Source organism: Muntiacus reevesi, chromosome 3 (genome assembly GCF_963930625.1).
Source record: "Muntiacus reevesi chromosome 3, mMunRee1.1, whole genome shotgun sequence".
Taxonomy (NCBI): domain Eukaryota; kingdom Metazoa; phylum Chordata; class Mammalia; order Artiodactyla; family Cervidae; genus Muntiacus; species Muntiacus reevesi.
The window spans coordinates 229,284,922-229,298,828 of record NC_089251.1 but is presented as its reverse complement, the minus strand read 5'-3'; the positions used below and the strand labels follow the sequence as shown (position 1 = coordinate 229,298,828).

The 13,907-nt window shown below is 34.5% G+C and overlaps 1 protein-coding gene across 4 annotated transcripts in view; it reads right to left on the bottom strand.

Moving 5' to 3' along the window:
- Positions 1 to 13,907, bottom strand: part of GALNT13 (polypeptide N-acetylgalactosaminyltransferase 13) — a 603,283-nt gene that overhangs the window by 179,734 nt on the left and 409,642 nt on the right. For all 4 annotated transcript variants that reach the window (XM_065927851.1, XM_065927849.1, XM_065927850.1 and 1 more), the window contains exon 8: positions 10,805 to 10,922. In XM_065927851.1, the coding sequence (XP_065783923.1) occupies positions 10,805 to 10,922 (118 nt within the window). The remainder of the gene's footprint in view (positions 1 to 10,804; positions 10,923 to 13,907) is intronic.

Sequence of the window (13,907 nt, the reverse complement as noted above, 5' to 3'; positions counted from 1 at the left end):
TTCCCTGGTTATCTTAGATCATAGAAATTTTTCCTTTGAATATAATGAGCTTTACATTTGCACCTTGAAATGATCCTACACTATATTATACTCTCCAAACCTTCAATAAATTTGGCGATGATCTATCTACAGATACACCATCCACAGGGTCTAGTGCAGGTCTAGGTATATAATTATTTATATTGATTGATGGATAATATGGGAGTAAATTGATACATAAGCATATAAAGGTAATATAAAGTATAATGCAAACATTACTGATGCATTAGAATTAAAACCAAACACATGGCAGAAAGAACCTTCTGAGATCCATTACGATAATACGTGTAAAATAATTCTATAAAGCACTACTCAAATGTAAAGCCTCGTCAAAAAATAAACTCCTAGAGTTTTGTTCATTTGAGCAACTACTGTTCTGAGAGAATAAACTGTTCTTAACTCTAAAATAGGAAAGCTTTCCTTTCCCAAAGCATTAGGATATTTGTGCTCTTACAGACTTGGAATGAGAGATGTGATGCTCTTGCATTATGCTCCACAGTGAACGTTCTCTTTGCAAATCCTTGCATAGCTGGATCCTTCCTGTCAGTTTGGTCTCAGCTAAAAAGCTTTCTTAGAATGGTCTTCCTTGACCACTCTAAAGTAATGCAATGCTCCACCTCTCACTGGATTTTCTTCAAAGCACTCACCTTTATTTGAAATTAACAGACTACTTTTTTTTTTTCTTCAGTTTATTCATTTATCATATATCTCCCTCTGGCACAAGTTCTATGAGACTATGGACTGATCTACAGATCTGTATGTTCAATTGCTAACAAATATTTATAAATTAAATAGTAAAATCCTCCAAAGTAAATTTACTTACAAACTTCATTTGAATTTAATGGCAGGTTTATTTCATTTCTTCAAACCCAGGATATATAAAATAAATGATCCTTAAAATTTCAAAACTTGAAATATTTTTGGAAGTTATTTAATTCTCCCTTTCCATTAAGGGGGAAAAAAAATGGAACCTTAATTTATAAAATAAATAGTTCAGAGTCAATGCACTGAGCACATATTTAGATACAAAAAGGATGTCAAACATTTCATTATCAGAATATCTTAGGTGCACTTTAAATGTAAATGAGCAGTATAATTGACTTAATTATCAGTGCCATTTCGTATGATTAAGTACACTTAATGGTAAGCATTAGTAAAATATGGCCATGACAGGAAGTGCCAAACTTTTCCATGCAACAATTCTGAGCACATTAAACTCTTCAGAAAGTTCTTTTTATCTCCATAAATTCAAATAGTTAAATTGAGGTTCTTCATATTTAGAATCATAAGGATTTTTATAGTTAATGTGAATACACATGGGTTATTCTTCTCTGTACATTAGCAGAGAAAAATTTTAAAAAAAGTCAGAATTAGTGTGTTTTACAAAAGAGACATTTCAGATATTTGTCCCTAATAAAGGTTATTGGTTTCTTAATGCGCTAAAATTCAATAAAAAGCTAAGTGAATCTGGCTTATTGCTATTTCCTCCTACAGGGAAATTCTGCATAGTATCTTTGAAACGTACCTGCATTTGCTAAAGAAAAACATTGTCCAAAATGTTTTTATCAAGTTTTAGAAATCATAGATTCTCTTTTCTGTATTTTTGCTTCCATTTAATGATTTAATTCAAGAAAACAGAGCCAAAATTTAGAGTAATCTTAAAATTTATCCCAGTGAATATTTCTGAATAAATCCCATAAAGAATCATTCAACTCTGGTTTATATATTAATGGAAATAAAATGCAGATTTTACAGATTACTATTTTCATAGGGTCTTAACTCCATTTCCCCCATTTTATGCATTTCATACATATCCATCTTCAAACTTTCATAATTTCTGAATTTTATTAATTATCTAACACCTTCTGGATGTCTGGTGAGTCTTCTACACTGCAGGAAGATTCTTTACCATCTGAGCCACCTGATAAGCATACCTCTCAACACTCATTTGCAATAGATATTACACTGTAAACTTTTAAAAATAAATATATTTATTATCACACTATATACTTTATAATAACCACAATTAACTTTCATCTGGGCCTTTATGAATATTTAACTATTTGCACTCAGAATCACATACACATAAATTTAGACAGGTAGATAGATGATTGATAGATAGATGGATAAAATAAACAGAGCAAATAGAATAAGTTGAATTTCAGATGTGTATATCTGCAGGCTGACAAATATAGTGTACATTTACATTATCAGAGAAACACTCATGATAAGAATTCAGGTCATGAAAAAGAAGCAGTGAATGTTATCAGTTCAAGAAGGCACTAAACTGTGAGTGGTACTATTACCTCCAAAAAAATATTTTTTTATAAAAAAATCAAAATCACTTTTAGAGATAACAAAGTACTATAAAAGGGAAAAGTCAGTCAAAGTCGCTCAGTCGTGTCCGACTCTTTGCGACCCCATGGACTATACAGTCCATGGAATTCTCCAGACCAGGATACTGGAGTGGGTAGCCTTTCCCTTCTCCAAGGGATCTTCCCAACCCAGGGATAGAATCCAGGTCTCCTGCATTGCAGGTGGGTTCTTTACCAACTGAGCCACAAGGAAAGCCCTATAAAAGAGAACCATAGATTAATATCAAGTTCTAGTATACTTAAGTCCTCTACATTGACTTGTATTTCTAAAACAAAATACATCTCAATGTAGCATATGTTTATGAGGTTAAACATTACATGGATGACTATCCAATATAATATTTATTCTCATGTTTTGCTTTTGTGAACAAAAAAGTTTAAATGAAGAAGTATAGTTATCAAAATAACCAAGCCTTACGGTATTATAACTTAAAATGCAAAACAAGTTCTGCTAGTCATAGAAACCAGAGAGGCAGGAAACTAACATTATCCTAAAATTTGATTAATATCTAATTATCCTGTTGTTCACTTGTGTTTTCTAAAGGAGCAGAGGAAATCAAGTATGCTTATGGTTACCATTCAAAATAAAATTCTAACATTTATTTTAGAAAATAGAGTTCTCTATAGATATCTAAATTAAATATTACATGATCTTATTGACCCAATGTTCTGAAATATATATAATAGATGTAACACAGTCTCTAGAAACAATGTCTTAGCTACCCCTTACCTAAAAATATTTTATTCTATAATTTCAATTAAATGAAGAATAAAGAGACTGAAGAGATATGTTTAAACAACCGTTAGAGTGGTGGCCCAAATGCCAGAAAATCTCACTGTAAGCACAGAAGTAAAAATTTGAAGCCATCTGCATCATGTTTAAGGTTGATCCTGCAACAGATAGATAAGTTTAGAGTAGTTTTCTGGACTAAATAACTGCTAGTGGTTTCTATTCTTTATGGAGGCTATACAAGAACATAATCTCTTAGACTTTTATGTCTGTTTATGACCTCTTAGACTTTAAAAGCAGAGAAGGCAATAGTCCCCACTCAAGTACTCTTGCCTGGAAAACCCATGGACGGAGGAGCCTGGTAGGCTGCAGTCCATGAGGTCCCTAAGAGTTGGACACGACTGAGCGACTTCACTTTCCCTTTTCACTTTCATGCATTGGAGAAGGAAATGGCAATTCACTCCAGTGTTCTTGCCTGGAGAACCCCAGGGACGGGGGAGCCTGGTGGGCTGCCGTCTGTGGGGTTGCACAGAGTCGGACACGACTGAAGCGACTTAACAGCAGCAGCAGCAGCCTTTAAAAGAGGCTAATAAGATACAAATTTTCAGTTGTAAGTTCTAAGATCTAATGTACAGTTTGGTGACTATAGTTAATAATTCTGTTTTACATACCTGAAATTTGTTGAGAGTATATCTTAACTATGTGAGGTGATGAATATGTTAATTAGCTTGATCGTGGTAATCATTTCCCACATCACATATGTATAGCATCATGATGTAAAACTCAAACAGATACAACTTTTGCCAATATATCTGGGATGGGGGGAAGAGGCTAAGAAGTTTCTATGTTAATATTAAGTGAGTACTTTATAATACTTAAATAAAAGTGTTCTACAAAACCATCTCCACCAAAATTGGGGATAACACATGAACTTAGATTAAGTTAATTTAGTTAAAAGATTTCTATTATAGTCTGGTTTCTATGACTAGCCAAATAAAGCAAAAACAGTCAAGTTTTATATACTGACAATCCAATATGCTCAAATTTACATGAATTAAATTTAAATAAAGCAAACAATTCTTACAGATATAACTCAACCAGACTTTTATCAAAATTTATTTCTATTTAATAAATTATTATGATTGACATTTTCATTTGTAAAAATTATAATTGCATGGATTTTAAAAAAATTCTTTACTTTCAATACTTTCACAAACCTTAGTACTACAATCCCCAAAAAGTCTACAAACTTTTCGCTTCATTTACCATGCTATTCTGTTCAATAAGAATCTCTGCCTTTCATTTTTCCATTATATATTATGTCCAGGCAAATTTCTTTTCTACTTCATTGCTTGTGAAATTTTGATATAAATGGACTTCACATCATAAAACATGTTCTTCAGATAAATATATTGCTACTTTTATAGTGATCTAGAAGGAAAGAAAATTGGGGCATTTGAAGTAAATCCCATTCTGTTCATTAAACTACTGATTGTTGTCAAAAGAACTTATTTTTAAGGGTAGTGATAATAATAAAATGAAAATTTCCATAGCGTGAAACAGTTCATTAAAAAATCAATAATTATTGTCTTATTTAACCTACATAGTTGTCCTGAGAGGGAGATGGTTAGAATCATACTGAGGGTATTTTAAAAGAAACTAGGCTAAGATACAATGGGAATGTCACCTAGACAGTAAGTCTATAGCTGATTTGATATCATCAGTTACATTTTTTCTTCATTTGTTTCTCTTTGGAAGGTGTTGCTCTCTTTCTCTGTGTGTGTGTGTGCATGCATGCTTTAATACTTATCAACTTCACTGCAGTATAATTAACATACACTGGACTTGTCAACTACAAATTGGAACTTGCCATGGGCACCCGCTTGTCAATGCAGGAAACGTAAGAGATGCGGGTTCAATCCCCAGGTCAGGAAGATCCCTTGGTGTAGGAAATGGCAACCCACTCCAGTATTCTTACTGGAAGAGTCCCATGAACAGAGGAGCCTGGTGGGCTCCAGTGCCATGTGGCTCTATGGGTTGGACATGACTGAAGTGACTTAGCACACACATGGGCACTTGCCATCTTCCTCTACAAGGGTTAAGTTATGTGCTGCTGCATCTACCGACCTCCAAAACCCCTGAAGGAGTTCAGGGTGGAGAGCAGAAACAAGACACTCTATGTTCCAGGAAAACTGTCAGGTCAGGTCTTCAGATATGTATTTTCAGGAGCTGATTTTCTATGCCCATTCATGTATCTCCTCAAATCTAGAAAATAACTAAAATCCTTAATGGTAATGACTATTTCTTGTGACTAGTAGAAGCTTCACAAGATCAGTAGAAACTTGCTGGAAAACTATGTGCTCGATTCCATGTATACTTCCTTTCCCAAAAGCACGTATATACTGACTAACCTTTCCCCCCGCCCCTTTGGAACAATCTCTCAAAGCTATCTGAGGCGCTGTCTCCCAGGCTCAGTCCTCATTTTGCCCCAAATAAAACTAAACTCACAACTCTCATGTTGTGCATATTTTTAAGTTGACAGATTAAGTGATGCTGACTAATGCCTTGACTTGCTCAAAACTGCACAGCTTAAACCACTAAAACAATAACACCTGCCACTTATGACACAATTTATGTGTGACAAATGGGGGCGATCAGCACTAGGTACACCATCTCATTTAGTAGTTCCCGAGAACAAATCTAAAAATTGATGCACTCTTTCTTACATATGTGAACAAACGAGAGCTTAGGAGACCTGATGCCTTACCCAAACTCACACAGGTGATAGGCGCTAGAGCCTTGGTCTTGAACCCATGATGCCTCCCTTCCAGACCATACTTGTAACCTTCTCTTGTAGCTCAGTTGGTAAAGAATCTGCCTGCAATGCAGGAGACCTGGGTTCAATTCCTAGCTTGGGAAGATCCCCTAGAGAAGGAAATGGTGACCCACTCCACTACTCTTGCCCAGAAAAATCCCATAGACAGAGGAGCCTGGCAGGCTACAGTCCATAGGGTCATAAGAGTCAGACACGACTTAGCGACTAAACCACAACCACCACATTTCATTGCAGTGGGACACTCTTCTGAGTCCTTTGCTGCCTTCTGACTTTTTATGACTCAGTTGGTTCTACAATGCAGATTCTCTCATATATCGTGTGCTTTTAGAAATACTGCCCTTGTGCTATTGCCTCATGCAAGGCAAGGACTTTTGGTGGTGATGCTTTTTCGATGGTTCTGATGCTGCCATTGGGGATACTATTTAAAGATAAATGACACCTTTGATGATAAAGTCATACTATACTGGGTTAATTTTGTCATAAACTATTTTATATGGATATTCATTTCTGAATTCCTCCTATCTAGAATTTCAGCTACTAAGAATTTCCAACACCTGCTGCTTCAAATTACTCTTACCTTCCTTAGTTTTTTCCTCTTAAACACTATCACTAACATAGTAATATATTTTACTTCTGTTTATTGTCTGTATCCTTCACTAAAATATAAGTTCCATAAGGACACACAGTTTTGTCTATTTTGTTCACAACTCCATGCCCTTTTCCTATTGAGCAGGAAATAAATATCAGTTAAAAAATTAACATTTAAAAAAATTAGCATTTATATTTTAGGACTTATGTTTTTTTGATGATTGTTGTGTAATGGCGTGGAAAATAGTATTTGAGACTAATTTTTCAAGAGCACTTGGATCTACTTGTACGTATTTTCCCTGGACGTGTATTACCCATAGGAGGCTACAGTCTATTAGAAGAAGATTAAATCACTAGATGAGAACACATTCTCAGCATTCCGGAAGAAGACTGCATTTATATATTAACTTCTCCTCTTTCTCCTGATAACACCACTAGTTTTTCGGGTTGTCGTGTTATGGAGGGATGAGTCTGATTAGGGGCAGTAGTGGTATAGAAATCAGCAGCAGTCACTGGTCTCAGAATACTGGGGTTCAATTTTCAACTATTCTACTTACTAGTTCTATACACATTAGAAGTCACTATTATTTTATGCCAAGAACTTTTATCCAGAGACTTCAAGTGTTTCTTCAATGCTCTGAAACTGTATTTAAACCTATGATGTATAGGAGACCAGATGCTTCTTTCTTGGAAAGTCTATCATTTTGATCAGATATTCAAAGTCTGTCAGTATTTACAATATTTTGGGCATCAAAGATCAAGTGATACCATTATAAATAAATCCACTAAAGGATACACTTTTGGATTGACTTAAACTTCTATAAACCAGCCAGAATAATAATATTTTGCAGGCATTTAATACTTCTCAGTTTTTCATCCTCAAGTCTACATAGACCAGAACTATAAGACAACTATACTTTCTAGTTCAGTTCAGTCACTCAGTCGTGTCGGACTCTTTGCGACCCCATGAACCACAGCATGCCAGGCCTTCCTGTCCATCAACTCCTGGAGTTTACCCAAATTCATGTCCATTGAGTCAGTGATGCCATCAAACCATCTCATTCTCTGTTGTCCCCTTCTCCTCCTGCCCTCAATCTTTCCCAGCATCAGGGTCTTTTCAAATGAGTCAGCTCTTCACATCAGGTGGCCAAAGTACTGGAGTTTCAGCTTCAACATCAGTCCTTCCAATGAATACCCAAGACTGATCTCCTTTAGGATGGACAGGTTGGATCTCCTTGCAATCCAAGGGACTCTCAAGAGTCTTCTCCAACACAACAGTTCAAAAGCATCAATTCTTCAGCGCTCAGCTTTCTTTATAGTCCAACTCTCACATCCATACATGACCACTGGAAAAACCATAGCCTTGACTAGATGGACCTTTGTTAACAAAGTAATGTCTCTGCTTTTTAATATGCCATCTAGGTTGGTTATAACTTTCCTTCCAAGGAATGAGTGTCTTTTAATTTCATGGCTGTAATCACCATCTGCAGTGATTTTGGAGCCCAAATAAAGAGAGTCAGCCACTGCTTCCACTGTTTCCCCAACTATTTGCCATGAAGTGATGGGACGAGATGCCATGATCTTAATTTTCTGAGTGTTGAGCTTTAAGCCAACTTTTTCCACTCTCCTCTTTCAATTTCATCAAGAGGCTCTTTGGTTCTTCTTTACTTTCTGCCATCTTTACTACTATCATAATCACCTTTTCACAGTTGATGTTAAGTAATTTGCCTATATATGGCCCCCATGGGGTTGCAAAGGTTTAGACATGGCTAAGTGACTACACAATAAAAATTTTCCTATACTAACATGACAATGACAAGAAAACCTCATGTATAAAGAAAGAAACTATTGCATTTTACTGACAATAATGCCTATGTATTGCTTCTTTGAGCGTAAATGAGTGTTCGATTGCTTCAGTTGTGTCTGACTCTTTGCAGCCCCATGGATGGTAGCCTGCCAGGTTCCTCTGTCCGTGGAATTCTCCAGGCAAGAATTCTGGAGTGGGTGTCCATGCCCTTCTCCAGGGGATCTTCCTGACCCAGGGACTGAACCTGAGTCTCATGGCTCCTGCACTGCCAGGTGGGTTCTTTACCACTACCGCCATCTGGAAAGGTCTATGAGAGTAAAAGCACCAGGCCTTATTCATTTTTGCAGCCTCAGTATCTGTGAAGTGTAGCAGACATACTACATGTTCCATGTATGTTTGTTGTATAATAATCAAGTTGGATATGAGACATAGATCTTCTGACTATGAATCCCTAGCATATTCTCATTTCATTCAGTCACACATCTTTTTCTGAAATTAATCTAAAGGAGGGTGTCATCCCTTTGCTAATATATTGTTCTAGCATTTTCTCTTAGTCAACATCTTCCTCAGTCAGGGTACCAACTATTAAATAAACACATACCCATGTCACACAAAGAAAAGTAAAACACAAATCAAGAGGTTAATAAAGAGCAAAATACACACTTTGTTTCTGTTGATAATATATGGAAGCTAAAGACAATTAATGTTTTACACATTCAAAGACCATTCACTTATGAGTACTTCATTTCTTACAAAGAAGATGTATCATATTATTCCACTAAATTCTTTCCTAAGTAGCTTCTTCCCTAACACATCTTTCAATCAGTTAGGTGAAAAGCACCCATCCAATCTGAGAGCTCTGCGATGAAGGTAAGGGGAGTCTATTGACAGAGAATCAAGCTTAACAGGTGAGCAGAAAGAAGGTGAGTAAGACTGTTAGAAAAGAAGGGGGAAGAAAGATGAGCAACAGGATCACCAAATGTTACTAATGTTGCTATGTTGATTTTTTTCCTTATGAATTTCAACCACAGCATTCAAAGAATATTGGTTAATTAATGTGTCAATGCTATCTTCATTAAGTCTAAGGATATGAGAAAACTGTTTTTAATCTTTTAAATATATTTTCTTTCTTCCTAACTCCCTTCCTTCCATCTTTTTTCTTCTTCCTTTTTTAACTGTTAGCTTTTATATTCTGTACTTTGAGAACTACACTGAGTAAAAAATTTGGGTCTCCAAATGTTCCAAAGATTGTGCAAAGATGAATCACGTACTTAACAGGAAGAAGACACTCGTAAGTATGCTACTAAGTCTTGTGGGGCAAGTTCCATTGGACTATAAGTATATAAACAAAGATAGAAAGAATAAAATTCCATTAACTAATGCTCTTCTCAGACACGGGACTGTAAGGAAGATTTATAGGCAAAAAGTTGTGTAACAAAGACATCCTGGTGCTTCTAAAATAATCCATATTGTCCAAGATCCATTAAATTTCACATTATATAAACTCAAAGTAATTCTTATTCTCAGATTTTGACATTTGCTTACACAATATCAAATATATTTATATTTGTAAACAATAAAGCTTACTTTCTAAATGAGAAATTAACTTGAATTTCATAGACAAATATATCTAAACTATAATAATTTTGTTGTACAAATAATGCAGCAAAACAATAGTGTTTCAAATAATATGTCAAATTATAGAAAGGAGAAAACAACAGTATTACTAATTTAACTAATTTTTAAATGATATTGAATGTGGTTTGAAGAAAAAAACAGTATGTTATCCCTCATGATTTCTTAGTAAGAAGGAATATTTATGCATTCATATTTAAAATTTTCAAATGCAACATTAAAATTATTAATATATTTCCTAGTATCAGATATATGATGGACTAATTCTTATTTTTGTTTACTTGGAAGGCCATTTAAAACGTGCATTTGCATTATTACAACTCATTCATCAAACAATAATGTCTACGATTATGAAAACAGTCATGCTTCTTGAATTATCCAGAATGCCTTTGAACACAGGTTAAAGGTATTTGAGAATAACATCAAGCAGCACTTGTAAATACAGATATAACACTTTCAAGTTTCAGTTCAAAAACACCAAGTGATTTTTAGGGTAATGCTTTATTTCAAAAATAAAGCCCTTCTTTATTTACAAAAACTAAAAGTCCTAATGTCTTTGAATTATGTATACAAGAATTATTTTGAAAATTTTTAAAATGCCTCTAATTTCCCATTTAACAGTAAATATTGCATGCAAAAAGACTCTAGCTTCTAAACAAGTATTAAAATGACCAACTGATCAGTAATTTGTATCACTTCACAGAAAATATCTGACAGTATAAATTACTGAGTCTACACATGCATGCCAAAGCATAGTATGTTCAGAGTCAAAAAATAAAGTAAAATAAAATTACCCTAAAAGACATTTCAAGATTCTCTCCACCCCAGATATCCATTCCTGCATCGTAAGTTCCTATCTCTTCAAAGTAGTTTCTGTCAATAGAAAATAGGCCACCAGCCACAGTTGGGGTCCTAGTTGAAAAAAAACAAAAACAAAAGAATATCTTTTGAAAACAATGTGTGGAGTTTAATGAGACTATAGCAAATATTTCTGAAACATTTTAAATAAAAAGCAGTATACTTAAAAATTTCAAACTGGAAACATAAAGCCAAATTATAAGAGGTTTTAAATTAATAAATAGCATTTTATTTCACATTTTCTGTAAAACTAAACTTAGATTAGTCTATAGTCTTTCGTATGGGTGATCAAATAGATATAAGGAACACTGGCCATTTAAGACAGGGGCATATACATCCTGTGTGAAAGGCATAGGGAATAGAAATTTGTGTTCTTATCACTATCCTTAAAGAGATGAACTAGTCATGAAACTTCTAGCTGTGATCCTGTCACCTAATTATAAATTATTTTAATATGAACTGTAGAAACCTATGGAAATGATTTCTCTATGAAAAGATCTACAATCTATTTGAATATGAAAAAATAAGTGCTGTGAAATATTTATAGGCAATAAGTATCTAATAATAGTTACGTAAGTACCATAATAGTGCTACATCTGTCTACAGCTAATTGCTTTACCTAATTAAAATGATAGAATGAATCATATAACCCTATAGATAAACAGAAATCCTGTATACTATTCATGGGTTTAGAAGGCCATTTGGCACAGATCCAGAACTTTTTACTGGGATTAATGATTTTGGTTTTCACATTCAAACTTCCTCTGTAGAAACTAAGAAATCAGGTGTTAACTTTCACAAGGAATTGATTTTAAAAGATTAATTAAAATCAGTAGTTAATACGTGACCTACACAAAGTTTTTCTGTAAAAGCAGTAAACATTGAAACTGAAAAAAGAAAGTTCTAGTTCACAAATGAATCTTTCTATACAAGCAATGATTATTTCTGAATAGAGATTTTCAAGCTTAACAGCACATTAGCAGCACCTGACACATCCTGAAAAAACTACCCTTCCATGTTTGGGTACCATTCTCTTGGATTTAGATTTAATTGGCCGGGAATGGGGACCAGATCTTTGATACTGTGTAGAGGTCCTAGGTGATTCTACTGTGCTGCTAAATTTACTAGATCGGAAACTCTGATCTAGTAACAGATTTAGGATGTTCATTCAGGTACACTTGACCCTTGAACAACATGAGTTTGAAATGCTTGGGTCCACTTATATGCAAATATTTTAAATAGTAAATGCCAGAGTACTACACAATCCAGTGTTGGGTGAGTCCTCTGATGTCGAGGAACCTTGGATACCAAGGGCCTGGTATAAAGTATATTCAGATTAACCTCTGTGTTATTCAGTGGTAGTTTGAGATTGTTAGAAAACTCAATGTTTTTTCTCAAAATTATGTTCTCTTCTGCCACAGGATGTGTTTGTATCCTCTAACTGAACAGTGTATTTCATTGAAAAACCTCCATATAATATTGTACTTGGATACCTACCATATCACAGAGTTCTCTATTTCTCCCAGTGCTATCACTGTTTTACACTTAGGCAATTAACTGTCCATCAGTTGGAGCAGCAGAGCCTCACTTGGTCTGAGCTGTTTTTTTACTTCTAGTCTTGCTGGGATCCTATCATGGACACTATCATTGACCTACTGAGTTGTAATGAGAAATAGTAACAAAGCTCAGAGGATGCTAATTATGAAGTAGTCATGACCCTCACATGATTGGGGTTGTGGAAGTCCATGGAAAAAACTATGTAAGGTACCACACTGCTGAATAGTCTATTTAATGAAATGAGGAACAGAAATTGCTACAATTATCCTATTATAATGTAACTAAGTGCTTAAGAATGTTAAATGATGCATTTTTAAAGATCAGTTCAGAGTGCCCATTCACTTGTATATTTACTAGTAAAGAACAAATGCATTTAACTTAAATACATGAATTAAATTTCATCTTATAGTTGGTGATGACTCCTACAAATATGTGAGAAATATATAATAAATGGCTACAATAAATTATATTTTAACCATGGGAATGACTCTAAGTTTCACTTTTACTTGAAAAGTAACAAAATCTTTTAAAAATTTGCAATTGCTCAAAAAAAAAATCCTATATTTTCTGAAGATGAATGCTTAGGATTTTTTTTTTTTTTTTTTGTATTTTAAATGGCAGTTAGCTCTCGCAAACAGTTCAGAGATATTATTCCACCTTAAATAATATCTACAGTCATAGCCAGTGCTGTGTATCATGTTCTATTCTAAATTAACTGCTCTGTAATGTTACCCGTGAACTATTTACATACACCTGTGCAGACCTTAAGTGTTCAGAGTAACTAGAAAATATAAAACCTTGATTATAGTTGAGTTAGCTAAGATGATCTTTTTAAGCATCTCTACAATGTCAGACCAACCAACTCAATCTATTATATTGGGGGGGGGGGGGAGTAATCAGCCAAATAACTGTGAATTTTACCTACCAGACAGCAAATAGGTGAAGATGAACTGAGTAAATAGAACTAAGTACTCAGCACAGTGCCTGGCACATTATAAATAGCTAATAAGGCTTGGTAATAAATCTTTATAGTTGCTAATGTTAATCATCCAAACAAAAGTCTTAAGTGTCCTTCAATTAATTTTGGCTCCCCATATACATGCTGTCATTTTGGATTGCAAAATCATCTAAAAACACTTCAGATCCAAGATGCTGAACTTTGAAATCTGCTTCACTAAACACAAGTTTCAATTTTTTAACCCTTCCTATTTAAATCCTACAAAAGTCCCTTTGATGATATGGTTCTTTAGCTACTCCATATTCTCACAGATTATCTCCCTTTACAAATCATTTACTTCCCTTCTCCCACCCTCTCTCCAAGATCCTACTATGTCAGTAAAAACCTAGCTGAGCACACTAGACTCTCTGTCCTTGCCTGACTACATTCTTTTTATAAATATTAATATTATACAGATAAAGGTCTGTATAGTCAAAGCTATGGTTTTTCCAGTAGTCATGTATGGATGTGAGAGTTGGACCATA